The sequence below is a fragment of the Odontesthes bonariensis genome, chromosome 11 (genome assembly GCF_027942865.1).
Source record: "Odontesthes bonariensis isolate fOdoBon6 chromosome 11, fOdoBon6.hap1, whole genome shotgun sequence".
Lineage (NCBI taxonomy): Eukaryota > Metazoa > Chordata > Actinopteri > Atheriniformes > Atherinopsidae > Odontesthes > Odontesthes bonariensis.
Window position 1 is genome coordinate 8812060 of NC_134516.1, and position 13912 is coordinate 8825971.

Here is a 13912-nt window from a genome sequence, read left to right on the forward strand (position 1 = left end):
TGCTTTTAACCTGTTTTTTCCTGAGTGTTCAGCTGCTGCATCGTTACCCTGAGACGACCTCCAGAATAAATACAGAGAAGCAGAAATAAATCCGGCTCCTCACAGCACTGATGCAACAGTTATGGCTTCTCTTTGTTTCACACAACAACAAAATGATTTCCTGCTGAAGCCAACAGTCAGAAGTGTGAACGTCAGGATGATGGTCACAGGGTGCCGTCATGAATATGAGCTCCAGAGAAGAAGAAGAAGCTGCAGCCGCTCAGAAACATCCAGCAAGACAAACGCTGCCGGCGGCTCTTTGCCTCCTCTCCATCAGCAGATACAGAGACAGAAATCCTCATGTGGTCATCATCAGAGCTCGTCTGACCTAATGTCCCTGAAGGGGTCCCTGCTGACCCCCCCACACAGAGTTAGTGCTGCACTGCAGAAACTGTGTTGGCACAATGATCAGAATCAGACGCCTTTTGTGTCCCGTATGAATGTAAACAATGTCCATCCTTCTGTTACTGGTCCCAAAGCAAACATTCAGACTGCTCTAAAGAAGCATCCATGTTGTTCACCAAAAGAGAAAACAGCCACACAAATGAGACATGAAACATGAGAAAAAGTCTAAAGCTAAATGCTATCAGGACAAGAATGGACTGAATCTGAACAGTCCAACTTTAACCTGTGATGGTTTCACAGGGGTTACCGTCTCAGGTAGGAATAAAACACCCTAAACCCAGAGAGATGTGCGACAGGAACTGATTTAGTATTAATACAGCTGAAGAGGACTTTCTGCTTTAACTGCAGTCAGGAGAGCCTTCAACACACTTCATTTAGATCATCTGCTCTGACCTTTGACCTCAGTGGAGCTGAAATCATGTTTTAGCTCCTTCAGGATGTGGCTGCTGTTGGTCACAATCAGCCTGGAATGAAAGGAAATTTTATATTTTGTGCACACATCTGTGTTTCCTTCTGGATCAGCTTGAGCTGTTCTCTGCTAACACCATCGGGTCAAAACTTTCATTTGTCCACATTTTCATGGTAAACTCAGTTATTTCCTGCAGCCTCTGCTCTTGTATTTGGGCTCATTCACATCTGATACTGAAACAAGGCCGAGGCTGTCCTTCAGGTCCCGGATCAGAGCGTCTCTGGAGTGTGGGACACGGGGCTCTCAAGGCTCACGCGTTGGGCGGGACAGTCACGCGCGGTCCTTTCGGTCTTGGAAACGGCAGGAAACAAGCACGTCTCCCATGAGTCTGAGTTATTAAGCAGTTATTAATAACAACAACACTAATAATAATATTATTAATGAAAGAACCCCATTCCTGCGGCCTGGGATGTCACTCTTGCCTGCATTCAACACTTGAGAGCCCTGGTGGGACATGAGCTGAGGCAGGAAAAGGAAAACTAGAGTCAAGATTCATGTCTTCTAAATGATGAAAACAAAGCAAGCAACATCAAATATGTGAACTGGGAATATTTTACATACAAAAACAGTACATTTCTTAAGAAAAGTACGTTATTATGTACATGAATATAGGATCAACACTAACATAAAAAAAAAGCTGTTACAATTATTTGGGAAGCTTTTATTTTATGTCCTCACCGGAAGTGATATCAAACTGCGTCTCTGCTAACTTAACAGCCTCTTTGTATCTGTCTCTGTGCTTCCCTCTGGTGGCCATAAGCTGTAACTACACCCTCAGTCAGGATGAACATTGAAATGTGGGAAATCTTTATAAAATGAGGTTTTATGATGGAAGAGAGCAGTCATATTAATACTTTAACAACACTGTCATATTTAGTTAATGCTGGAGTTTTACCACAGCTCACATTTCTCATCATTACTCAGTGAAGATGGAAAGTAGGAGCAGTTTCAAACCTGCACAGTAACTGGTAAAAACCTTTAAGGATGAAACTTCTCCTAAAGATTGTTGTACTTTATCAGTTTGAATGTTTTCAGCATTGTTGTCCCATTGTGTCTGAAATGGAGGGAAATCTAAGCTTTATTATTTCAAAGGCTGAAATAATGAATATTAATGAATATATTATTTGGCAGCGCAGCAGCTTAATGACTGAAGGAGTGAATGAGCCCACAGGAGGGGAAATGTGTCCAACTCCCCATCAAAGGGCTGAAACACCACGATGCTGCTGCTCATGTGAGAGTCCAAAGTCTCTTTGGATGAAGCCGTTCGTTGTTCAGTTTCCTCAAACATTTGTCTCTGCTCTTCACAGAATACGTCTTGGAGGCAGGTACTCGTTTATGGTTCACCACTAACAGCAGCTCTCTCACCAATGTTCATGGAAAACTCTCTTCATGTGCTAACTGGAGAACAGCGGGCTTCACGGCAGCATGGAGTTTTTCTGCCTTTCTTTCATCTTTCGCACACCTTCACCCACACCGAGAACTGCGGGTGATGCGTTCAGGGCAAGCTACAGAAATTCAAATATCAGACGAGAAAACTACGATAAGGGAAACTACAATGCATTCAAGGAAACCGGTATTTCTGAGTGCTACAAATCTAACAGGGGTTACATGAAGTTTAACCTTAATTGTCCCGATCATGCTTGGCTGTGTTGTTGCTTTGCTTCTGAGTCTCAGGTGGGGCTGAGCAGATTTCCTGGAAGCCCTGGGCGGAGTCTGGATCGCTCCTGCTGTCACACCTGCTTCTCATCTGCCCTCTTCGGGGCAGCTTTACAGGAGCTGCAGGGGCAACCAGTCTTTGCCAGATTGATTGTCTCACTACCCATGTGGTAACAAGGCCGCCTCCAGTGATCAGGACTTAATAAATGTTATTGATCCATGTTCAGTTCGGCTCTAATGTAACTAATATCTGCTGGAACTGTGAAGGAAGGGGACTCTTCACTTAAGGTGATGTGTGTGCTGTTATTGAAACATTTCATATTGGCCCAATTATTTTTTTACTGCTTATTCTGCTACAAACTGTGAGCACATTTGATTCTTCTGAGTTTTTACCCTAAAATGATTTTCATCAAATCCCCTAAATTGAAAACAACTTGTGAGAACTGAAACACTCTCGATCACTCTGAGCTGTCTCACCACAGTGATAAACAACCATTCCGCTTCATTTCTTCCTCACCTGTGTGCCGCTGAGCTTTAAATACTTGTTTCCTGCCTGGGGATTGAGCCCAAAGCTTCTAAACAGCTCAGAATCAGTCTGACGCCTGGAGCCAACAGGTCACACGCAATATTCCTGGGAATTCACTAAAAGCTCAGCTTTGGGAACATTTCTTCGGATGATGGCTTTCTTAAACACTTCCATTCAGAAACCGACTCCTCTGATTAAATTCCAACTCCAAACCTTTTCTCTCACTCATCGTGGTGTCAGCAGCTCGTCCCATTACAGTCACTTCTATAAGCACCAACACGGGGATGCCTGAATGCCGACCCGGAGGCTTTAAAACCTCACTGAACACACCAGCCCAAAGCAGGGACTTTCACTCCTGATGGCAGCTACAAAGAGGATTTCACTGTTTGCAGCAGCCGGCTGGACTGGGACTCCTCTGTGGGCTGGAAACCTGCAGATCTGCCTCTTTATTTCACATTCTGTTCCTGGTTGGATGTCTTTTTTTACTCCAACATTACAGCTGCTTGGGTATCCAGCTACACAGTTAAACACACATTTTATTCAGAAATGACTCTCTATATGAATCAATAAAGATTGGAGTTTATTTAGTTCTGCATTACATTTACTTTCTGTATTATTACTGTCTGTACATGTACACAAAGGGACAAATTAAACATGTGAATGTATGAAAACCCTGGGATTTCAACATCAGTTCACTTTAAATCATGTGATCATAGCAAACTTTATATTTCACACAGTAAACAGTAAATATTTTCCAAGTCTTCCCTCTGAACATGAAACAATCCCAGAGGAAAATAACATGGAGACTTAGCCAGCTACTCACTTTAAAGCCATCAGGTCAGCTGTTGTCCATCTGTCTGCAGGACATCAGCACATTCAGCTGCCACTACAGAAAAAGCTCATTTTCACACCAGCGTTAACAAACACATGCACGTACTGAGAGAAGCAGGAAGAGTCTCTGCAACATCTGGATCCAAACAGCAGCAGCGAGGAACACCGGCCGACATGTTCCACATCAGGAACTGTCGGTCCAAAGCAGATGTTGTGGACTGTTCAGGTCCACATGCTGTTTGTAACGGATCCTTTCAGTCCTCTTTGTGAGCGTTCAACAGCAACATTCAGCAACATCCTGCCATCAGGAACCAGCTCCAGTCCAGGTGTCCTTTCATCATCTAACAGGAAGTGGATGTGTGAAACATCAGGATGAACCCCGGCTGCTCACCAGACCTCTGCTCATTGGAGCAGAATCAGTGAACATCTGTCAGCAGGTTGGAATCCATCTGGGCTGACGGCAGCTCAGTGATTCCTCTCTGATGTCACAATTTGTCACATGTGCAGCAAACTAACTGCAACTGAATGGTCTCAGTTGAAGTGAGCTGCAGAGAAACAACATGCTGTGAAGCTTTGACTGGAAACACACAGGAAAACAACATCCTGGAAGAATGGCAGCTTCCATCTTTAAAGGACTGGAAGAGGAAGAAGTTTCCAATGAATCATTTAGAAGAGTTTCAAACAGAAACTGACTGAGTCCATGAATCTGAAAAGGTGTTTCTGAGTGAAAGAGACAGACATGAACAGACTGAACTATCTGTTCAGCAGGGATTCTCTGACAGGAGGACACTCTGTATACTCAGCACAGAGACAACCAGGAACCAGGTGACCAGGATCCAAATCCAGGATGCAGAGGTTCTTCAGTGAATGTGGTGCTGAAGGTGTGGAGGTGGATCAGTGTGTCAGAGGAGACTCTGTAGAAGGACAGAGTGCCAGCAGGACGGTCCACATACACTGCTGCTCTGTTAGAGACAGAGGAGGAGGAGGAGGAGGAGGAGGAGGAGGAGATGGGTGTTCTTCTGTTATTGTGACAAACAGAGTATTTACCTCCATCAGAGCAGATCAGACTCCAGGACTGATCATTCCATCCAAACACACAGTCTCTGCCTCCTCCTCTCCTGCTGATTCCTCTGTAACTCACTGATATATAAACTCCTCTTCTCCACTCGACCTCCCAGTAACAGCGACCAGTCAGAACATTTCTACACAGCAGCTGAAGACAGCCACCAAACCTGTCTGGATGATCAGGATATGACTGAACCTCCACATGTGTCACCTTCCTGTTGTTGTCAGACAGTTTCAGGTCTCTGTTCACTGTGTTTGTGTCAATTGTGAGTTGGCAGGAATCTGATGGAGAGAACAAACACAGTCCAGCTGCAGTTATTGATCTATCATCTGTTCACTTTGATCAATGAGTGATGTGACAGTGTGACGATGGCTGGATGTCATGAATCAGATGAAGAACACACTCACACTTCCTCAGCCCTGGTGTCAGCCATCGTTCTCCAGCAGGCTCCACCCTGAAAGGAGGAAAATAACTGTCACATTTTTCAGGACTCCAGAAATAGTATCTAGAATGAGCCGGTCCCATTCCAGCTGATGCTGGAGGAATGGTGGAGCACATGCTGCCAATCATACCCATATATTCTGCTTATGTCCCAAAGTAAAGACACTCTGGGGAGAGGTATCTGATGCTCTATACCTCGGGATGCTACTGTGGCTCTATTAGGAGTGATGCCTAAAGGGCTGAATGGGAGGTCAGAGAAACATCTGTAAATATATTACTCACAGCAGCACTGAGGTGTAGAACTATTAGATGGCTGAACCCCCCCTTCATATAACATCTGGATCCAGAAGGTTTGGGGCCTCCATCAGATGGAGCACATTACATATCTATGAAGGCTCCTAAAGTCCATCTTTACTAACCGGTGGAGTCCTGTCGGCTCTTTATGAACACAATGAGACTGCTTAGCCTTCCTCCTCTGCCACCTGTTTCCCATCATCCACACAGAGCCTCACAATGTTTCAGTGCTGCTTTCCTCATCACTTATTTCTGTGTGGGCTTGTACATATGAACGTCTGAATGTGTATATTTGATTTAACATATTTAATGTGGCCCTGTGATGGATGGCGACCTGTCCAGGGTAAACCCCGCCTCTGGCCCCATGACCGCTGGGAGGGGCTCCAGCCCCCCCGCGACCCGACCGACGGATTCAGCGGGTGGAGAAGGTGGATGGATGGATGTTTCATGTATTTATTTGGGAGTGGATATTTGTTATGTTGGTCTCTTGTTTGCTTTTGATCTTAATTTGGATATAATGTGTGTAATTATCATCTCCAGCTGGATAGAGAAAAGTGTAGAAACTGAACGTCGACGCTGAAAACCCAATAAAAAACAAGTTCAAACTAAATGTTTTCTGCAGTCAGATGATGGAAATGATGAAGTTTCTGTCTCTGAATTCAACTCTTCAACTTTGGAAGAATTTTCACTTTGATTTTTCTCTAATTTCTGAAGCCAAATATGAGCTTCAAACACTGTGCTGAAATCTCTTCAGTCTCTGACATCATGGTCTCTCCTGATGGTCACATTGTTTCTGCTGACTCCTCCTCTCAGAATGTTTCAGGGCAGCCAAACATCCAGATCCTCTCTCAGGACGCAGGTCTAACCCACATGTACGCATTTCCAGATGTACGCTGAACATGGTTCTAGAAATCTCTGTGCTAAGCTAGGCTAACATGTCCTGGACCCATCTCTGTGTCTGATCCAGGGTCAGAGGACCAACAGACACTTCTCACTGTTGTTCCTGCAGATGTTCTCCTTGGAGACCTCCTCCAAAAATATCTGCTGTTCATGTCCAACCAGCGTTGGTGCTGTGAGCAAAGGAAACAGGCTCCTACATGTGTGATTGTTCATGTAACACTCAGCAGGAAGCAGAAGCACAGGGCTGAGTGCAGGACAGAGAACATGTTCCCAGCTCTTCCTCCTCTATCAGACATTGTGAGGCTGCAGCAGGCCTCTCCATACCTGAGTGTGTGTGGATCCTTCAGTGCAGCCCTCAGCAGCTTCTCTCCTGAGGCTCCTGGATGGTTGTAGCTCAGGTCCAGCTCTCTCAGATGGGAGGGGTTGGAGGTCACAGCTTCAGCCAGAGAAGCACAGCCTTCCTCTGTGATCAGACAGCCTGACAGGCTGCAGACACACAGAGCAACAGAAACTCTGAGAGAACTGCTCTGAAGCTGAATGTCTGCAACTGTCTCACATTACTGACTCTGTGTCTTCAGAAATCTGAGTCAGAATCAAACTACACACACGTGGATGGACCTGATTTCTGCTCCCATTTGAGCCCCGAATACATGCAGACACTCCCCACTGAGTCCTGTTCAGATAAAAATATGGTCTGCACCACAGTGAGAGCAGCAGTAAAGAAGAAGCTGATTTCACTGATGTGAAACTGAGACGCTCGTCAGCAGGGGCGCCGCTAGGGATTTAAGAATGATTTTCATGGGCCCCAAACAGCCAGTCAGGAGGCTTTATGATGCTATTTTCCATAAAACTATGCATTTTGATGGTATTTTTGACTGTCATTCCCATATTTGTGAGAAAAGAACAACATGACAGCTAACAGGTAGGTAAGCACTGATGGAATTCATTTAGATTCATTTATTTGCTGCAACATTGACAATCTAATTCTAAACTCAAAATGAAGCCACCTGAAAAATACACTTAAATATAAAATAAACTCTTCCATGAAAATAAAAGCAATTATCATGTGTGGAGAACTAGCCTGGCGACGCCATCCTACGTACTTCCGCCCAAAGATTTTGGCTCCGCACATAGTCTGGCCAAATCCCCCTACCTCGGTTCGCTCAGTGTTTTGCCAATCAGCAAACAGTTGCGAGTGGTGACGCAGAACTCACGCGCGGAGTCCATTGAAGTCCATATAATTGTAGTTCAACCGCAGCGGAAATAAACATGGCGACGGAAGAACGCTAGAAGCTATCCATGAAGTTGTCTCAACTCTGGAGAGCATTACACAATTAAAACAAGAGCAAGAGGAATGCCTCGTCAATTTTGTTAGTGGCAAGGATGTCGTAGCTCTCCTTCCAACTGGCTTTGGGAAAAGTTTGATTTATCAAATGGTACCGGTATAATGAAAGCGGATGTGGGAAGCGTGATTCGCAAGCTAGAGCCTCGCGAGAGTAAGCATGAACCTCGGCGCATAACCTACGTCCTTTCTAAACATTACTGATTGGTTAAGGGAACTCCAATGAATTTAAGTTGCTGAGTAAGGTCCCACCCTCCATGGAAACGGATTCCTCTTGGGTTTTCCCAGACTGTTTGACGGAGTCAACAGTCGGCTTTCGCCCAGGCTAGTGGAGAACCAAATAAAATCTCAGCAAAAAAAAAAAAAGGCCAATTACCCATCATGATTTCTCATCATTTCAACATCATCATCTATAGCAGGGGTGTCAAACTGGTCCATGAAAGGGGCCGTGTGGGTGCAGGTTTTTGTTCCAACCCTGCGACAGCACAGCTGACTTGTTTCCTTCAATCAACTGAACTGGTAAGACCTTCAGTGCAGACAGTTCAGTTTATTGAATGAAACAAGTCAGCTGTGCTGTCGCAGGGTTGGAACAAAAACCTGCAGCCACACGGCCCTTTCATGGACCAGTTTGACACCCCTGATCTATAGAATGATAAAACAAGCAAAAGAAGAACATCAGCAGCAGATGTTAAGCTAAGTTGGCTCATACATAAAAACACAACAGGGCTTCATATGGTATATCACATCAGTGACAGTGAACTGAATATAATAAAGTCACAGTAGCCCACAGTGTGAATTGTTTTTTGTTCTAATCTGACATTTGAGATAAACTTGTCATAAAGTTTATCATCATTATTAATTCAACCCACAGCTGCTCACCTCCTTCCTCATGTGGGGCTGGGGCTGTTTCAGGGGCAGGTGGAGCTGGGGGCTGACTGACAGCTGCTGCTGCTGCTGCACTTGACGTATGTATTGGGAACCAGGCGTCATTTTGACAGAGGGGAGGTCAACTGACTGAACAAGAACTGCTGCTAAACGTTTGACTGCATTCATTATTTAACAGAAACAGCAGTGAAGTGTAAAAATCCAGAGTTTTCTTCAGAAATATGAGCCAACATGGGGAGAAAGTGAGCCAGCTTATAGACCTGGACAAAGTTAATAATCCAGAACTTTCCATCACATGAACCTCTAACAAACCCACCTTGCTTTCTGAAGTATCGGGTGACAAACTGTCGACCTTTTGATTCCTTCTCCTCTTTCTTTGCTTTCTTTTAGTTTTTGGCAGCCAGACTTTGAGGCATATTGCCTTCTCTGCCTTCTTACCCGCTGCGGCGCTGCAGCTGATCCAGTCGGACTGAACCATTTCACATAAATAGAGAGGGGGGGGGGCTTAATGTTTCCAAAACAAATAAAGTTGTCGGTATTATAATTTTATTCGGGCCTCTCTGGGCCCCTCTTAATCATGGGCCCCTAGAAGCCTGAATATGGTTCTGACCCAGGTTTGACGGCTGCTCTGCGGGGCGAGTATACATGTCCCATACTGTATGTGTTGTAGCGAGGGAATCCACTGAAAGGGAACGTAATGTCATGCGTATCAGTTCAGTTAGAAGGAATGAGGTCCAACGCTTGTTTACAGCTGGTTTGCCCCGCCCATCAGGTGGGCTCAGGAGGACAACTCACTCAAAGAACTTTGTAGGAATCTGCACTCTACATTATTTATTGGATGAGAACGCAGCCCAAAAGGAAACTGACCAAATGACCCAAAAAAGACTTTCCAGGTTGTTCCAGGTTCAGGTTCAGGTTCAGGTGAGTTCCTGTGGTGTCAGAGGCCTAAAGCTGCTGGAACAATCATACAAAGAGCATCCACAGGTGTTCTGTTACCTGAGAGTTTCCAGTCTGCAGTTTGGACTCTGCAGGCCAGCAGACACCTGCTTCACCCCTGAATCCTGCAGGTTGTTGTTACTCAGGTCCAGTTGTGTCAGGCTGGAGGACTGGGAGCTGAGAGCTGAGGACACAGCTGCACATCCTTCATCTGAGAGGTTACAGACGCTCAGCCTGAGGAGACAGTTACAGAGAAAAAGAACAGCTGGGATCAGAATCAATCAGCTCTAATGCTGACTGTGGACTGAAAGCCCACTTAGAGGGAACATCAGGGTTAGAAGCCTGTGATCGTGTCCGTGCGGTGGTTTTTATGCTCAGAGACGCATCATGAGTGAAACAAGGAGTCCACACGGTGGCTGAGCCTTTCCACCCTGGAGCTGCAGCTCATCAGAGACAGTCTCAGAATCTGATTCAATTGTGATTAAATGTGCAAAAAACCCAAGTACTCACCTTTAACTATACCCCACCTGACCATTTATTAAGGAAGTATGACCTGAGATGGGACGCAGATTACATAAAATATTTGGGAGTTAATATTCCTAAGGACATTAGCAAATTGGTTGATCTGAATTATACTCCTTTAAACACCAACATTAGAGCAGACCTGCAAAGATGGACACTCATCCCTTTCCTAAGCTTAAATTCTAAAGTTGAATCCATCAGAATGAACATACTTCCAAGATTATTGTATCTTTTTCAAGCACTTCCAATCAAGGTGCTTACCAAACAGTTTATTGAATGGGATAAGTTAATTTCAAGGTTTCTGTGGCAAGGCAAAAAACCTAGGACTAGATACAAAACTTTGCAGTTAGACAAGGGAAAAGGAGGTCTAAACCTTCCCTGCCTACGTGACTACTTTTACGCAGCCCAGTTAAGACCCTTGGTGTGCTGGTTCAGCCCCTTTTATTCAGCCAGGTGGAAGGATATTGTAGCGTGCTCTCAGGAAAGACAGAGCACGGAGATGTTTACATAAAGATCCAACCTTTCTTGACATCAAGAAACGTACCCTCTTTACGACCCTCTCAACGGATCAGCTCAAAGGAGATAACGGAGCCAGATGTGAGACCAACCAAATGGGGTTCTTTGTTTCCGAGTCTTCTCTCCCCCAGACCAGCTACGAATAATAAATTATGTAGGACACCTCCTGATAAGGGAAGCAGATGTAAGCTCAACTCTCCTGCTGGACCAACCAAAGGAATGCCACACTTCCCTATTTTCAGAGAGTGAAAATTCCACTATAAACCTCACTTTCCGTAGACTGAAAGTGTGAAAACCATTACTGGACAAATCTACAGATCATTTTGAAACATTCGCCATTCTTGTACCTTCAGTAATTACCAAGTTATGAATATTGGATTTAAAAGGAATCCCTCTTGTGGAGCCACAGTGCCCCCCAAAGGACATGGATAACGGACACTTTTCACTATGTCAGCCTAAACAACCATGGACAATTTCAACTACGGATGTTTAATGTTCTCATTATGTGCAATGCATAACCTAATAGTGTTTAATTCCACAGGTATTACCCAAACAGCTGCAGATCATTCTAAATTAACAGCAACCAAAAGTTGTCATACCATTTCCATCATGATAAATATGAAGTATTGTATGCTGATAACTGTCAATGCTCATATGGGTGTTTATGCCTGCTTGTATGCAACATTATTGTCTGTTAAGAACATTATATTGTCTAAAATCACTGTCATATGGGTTAAATACGGTATAAGAAAGGAGCAGAAATCCCCCCTTTTTTGTCTCATGAATTCAGCGTGGTCAACCCCCCTTTTTCCCTTGGGTCAAAAGCCAGCTGAACTCTGATTGGACGAAAGCTGACATGTGATCTCCAGCTTAAAAGAGAGGCGCGCAGGAAAGCCTTGCTCTTGCCTTGCTCTTATCTCTTGCCTTGCTTATCTCTTCTCTTGCTCTCAGCCCTCTTATCTCAGCTCTTGTCTTTTGCTCCGTAACTATTAATTCCCAATTTTTTTAGACTTCCCCTTCTCTTTTATATAAAAGTCTGGTCCAACACACGCGAGTGTGTGCCAACTCATACAGCCCAGCCAAGCCGCCACTCTTCATCCAAGGACGAAGAATTAAGAAGAAGTCGATTCTACGTCATCCCGCTGGTTACCACGGGAACACCGCTTCGACACCAACTCATCAGAAGGAAAGAACCACGGAATCCCTTACGCTGCTACGACAAAGTAAGGTGCTGGTTTGAGGTCTTTTGAAACCGTGGATAAAGTGAAAACTTTCTCTGAAAGCGACGAATGAGCAGACCTCCGCGGGCAGAAGACCGTTGGCACAATATCCGTGTTACGAACCAGATTTAGTCACATTTTTGATAGGTAACCCTGTTAGTGGCCTGCTCCTTTCTTCCCTATTATCCCCTTTGAGTGTCCCCAATAATTCTAATTTCTGTCTCTTTATCAATTGTTTATACATCTATATACCTGTGCAATGTTGAATAAATGTTTGTATTAACCATTTAAGAGCGTCACAGACAGTTACTAAGCCGATTACCACTCCAAACAGGACGCACGACTCAGAATGAGATTGATTATTAATTGAGTATTAATATAACATACTAGGATTGCAAGATTTTAAACAGTCTTCCTCTTTGGACTGTAACGTAACAAATTAAAATAAAGAGGTGGTGCCCCTGCTATTTTCGAGGTAAATATTAATTAATAACGTGTCAACGCTACATATTTTTGGTGCCGTCCGTGCGAGGCTATTTGTGAAGTAGCCGCGCTTAGCAAAACTGCCTGTGTGTGTGAGCATTGTTCTACAAACTGTTTGTTTCCTGCAGTTAAGAGTTAACGAAAGCAAAGATATAGAGCCAAATAACGAACTTTATGGACGCATAAACTTGTTGTTTTGTAGTAAGAAAGAATTACAAAAACACAGAAACGGAACACACCAGCGCTGCCTGGGCGTGCTTCCCCCTGAAGTAATTTTGCATGCAAGAGCGTGGTAAAACGCTCAATAATATATGGCCAAGTGGGGATTAATGGTGCGAGTATCCATCATTTGATCTGACCGCTCTGAGAGCAACAGACAACTGTCCGCGAAACTCCGGTGTTGTCTGCTGAACTCAGGACTCCGTGCAGAAACTAGAAGTAGCTACCTAAGTTTTTGCGGCTGGTTTGTTTACAAACAGTCAGGAGATTTGACAGGCCTACGGCGAAACCTCCCGTGGCCGGTGAAAGTAACGTCTATACGGCGTGTGTATTGTGACTTCCCGAAGAGAGGGTAGTTATAGTCAATTTTGAAGAGTTGAAGCGCCTAAAGGCAAGTCTGTTTTAACTTGGTGTTCGTAGAAGCTCACGAGCCCAATTACGTCAGCACGCCGGTAGAAGCGCTGACGTGCTGGAAGCCCTTAAAAAGCTTAAGGTGGAAAGTGGAGACTGCCACGTCTCGCAAACTGCTGCTGTCTTTTCTGCAAAGCTGTGTTAGAAACCGCCGTGTTTCTTTTTGCTTGTGACATGAATGTTGATGTCTAAAAGCTTGGTTTTGATTCTACTAAGCTAAATTGCTGTGAAAAAAAAAAAAAAAGAAAGCCACACGCTAACGAGTCTTCCTGAGTGGGAGGTGCCAAAGTTGTCAACATCTGACGTCAGCACTTTCTCACTCTTCCCCTGGAAGTCCGCTGCAAATAACACAAGAACGAGCCTTAGCGTCATCTGCTGGTAGCTTGGTTAATTACAACAAAGTGAAGGAATTCTGGGAAATGGTGTTTGAGTAACAAATCTGACCAGCGCCATTGTAACTTGTGGTGAAGTGATTGAATTGAAAAGCAATCACGTGGTTCACAACTAATTCCTGTACTAACAATGACTGTTTGCATAACTTGTTTAAGGGTTTAAGAGAAAAACGATTCTTAAATAAATAGGAAATTTAAAATCAGAAAACTCAACAGTAACTGATTTTTAAGGTTAAAAGAGAGTCAACCTAAAACGGTGGAGTATATCCACAACTCCTAAATTGTGACACCCCAATCAGCAACCCCAAAATTAACATCATTAGAAAAGGAACGACACTTGGAAGAAGGAAAGAACTTAT

General features: G+C 44.2%; 1 protein-coding gene across 3 annotated transcripts in view; it reads right to left on the bottom strand.

The window, feature by feature from the left end:
* Positions 1-3654: 3654 nt before the first annotated feature.
* LOC142391550 (protein NLRC3-like) overlaps positions 3655-13912 on the bottom strand; it is a 34939-nt gene continuing 24681 nt past the window's right edge. For all 3 annotated transcript variants that reach the window (XM_075477396.1, XM_075477394.1, XM_075477397.1), the window contains 4 exons: positions 9851-10024; positions 6952-7113; positions 5400-5446; positions 3655-5273 (listed from right to left, as the gene is read on the bottom strand). In XM_075477396.1, coding sequence (XP_075333511.1) covers positions 4726-5273; positions 5400-5446; positions 6952-7113; positions 9851-10024 — 931 coding nt within the window. In that variant the 3' untranslated portion in view covers positions 3655-4725. The remainder of the gene's footprint in view (positions 5274-5399; positions 5447-6951; positions 7114-9850; positions 10025-13912) is intronic.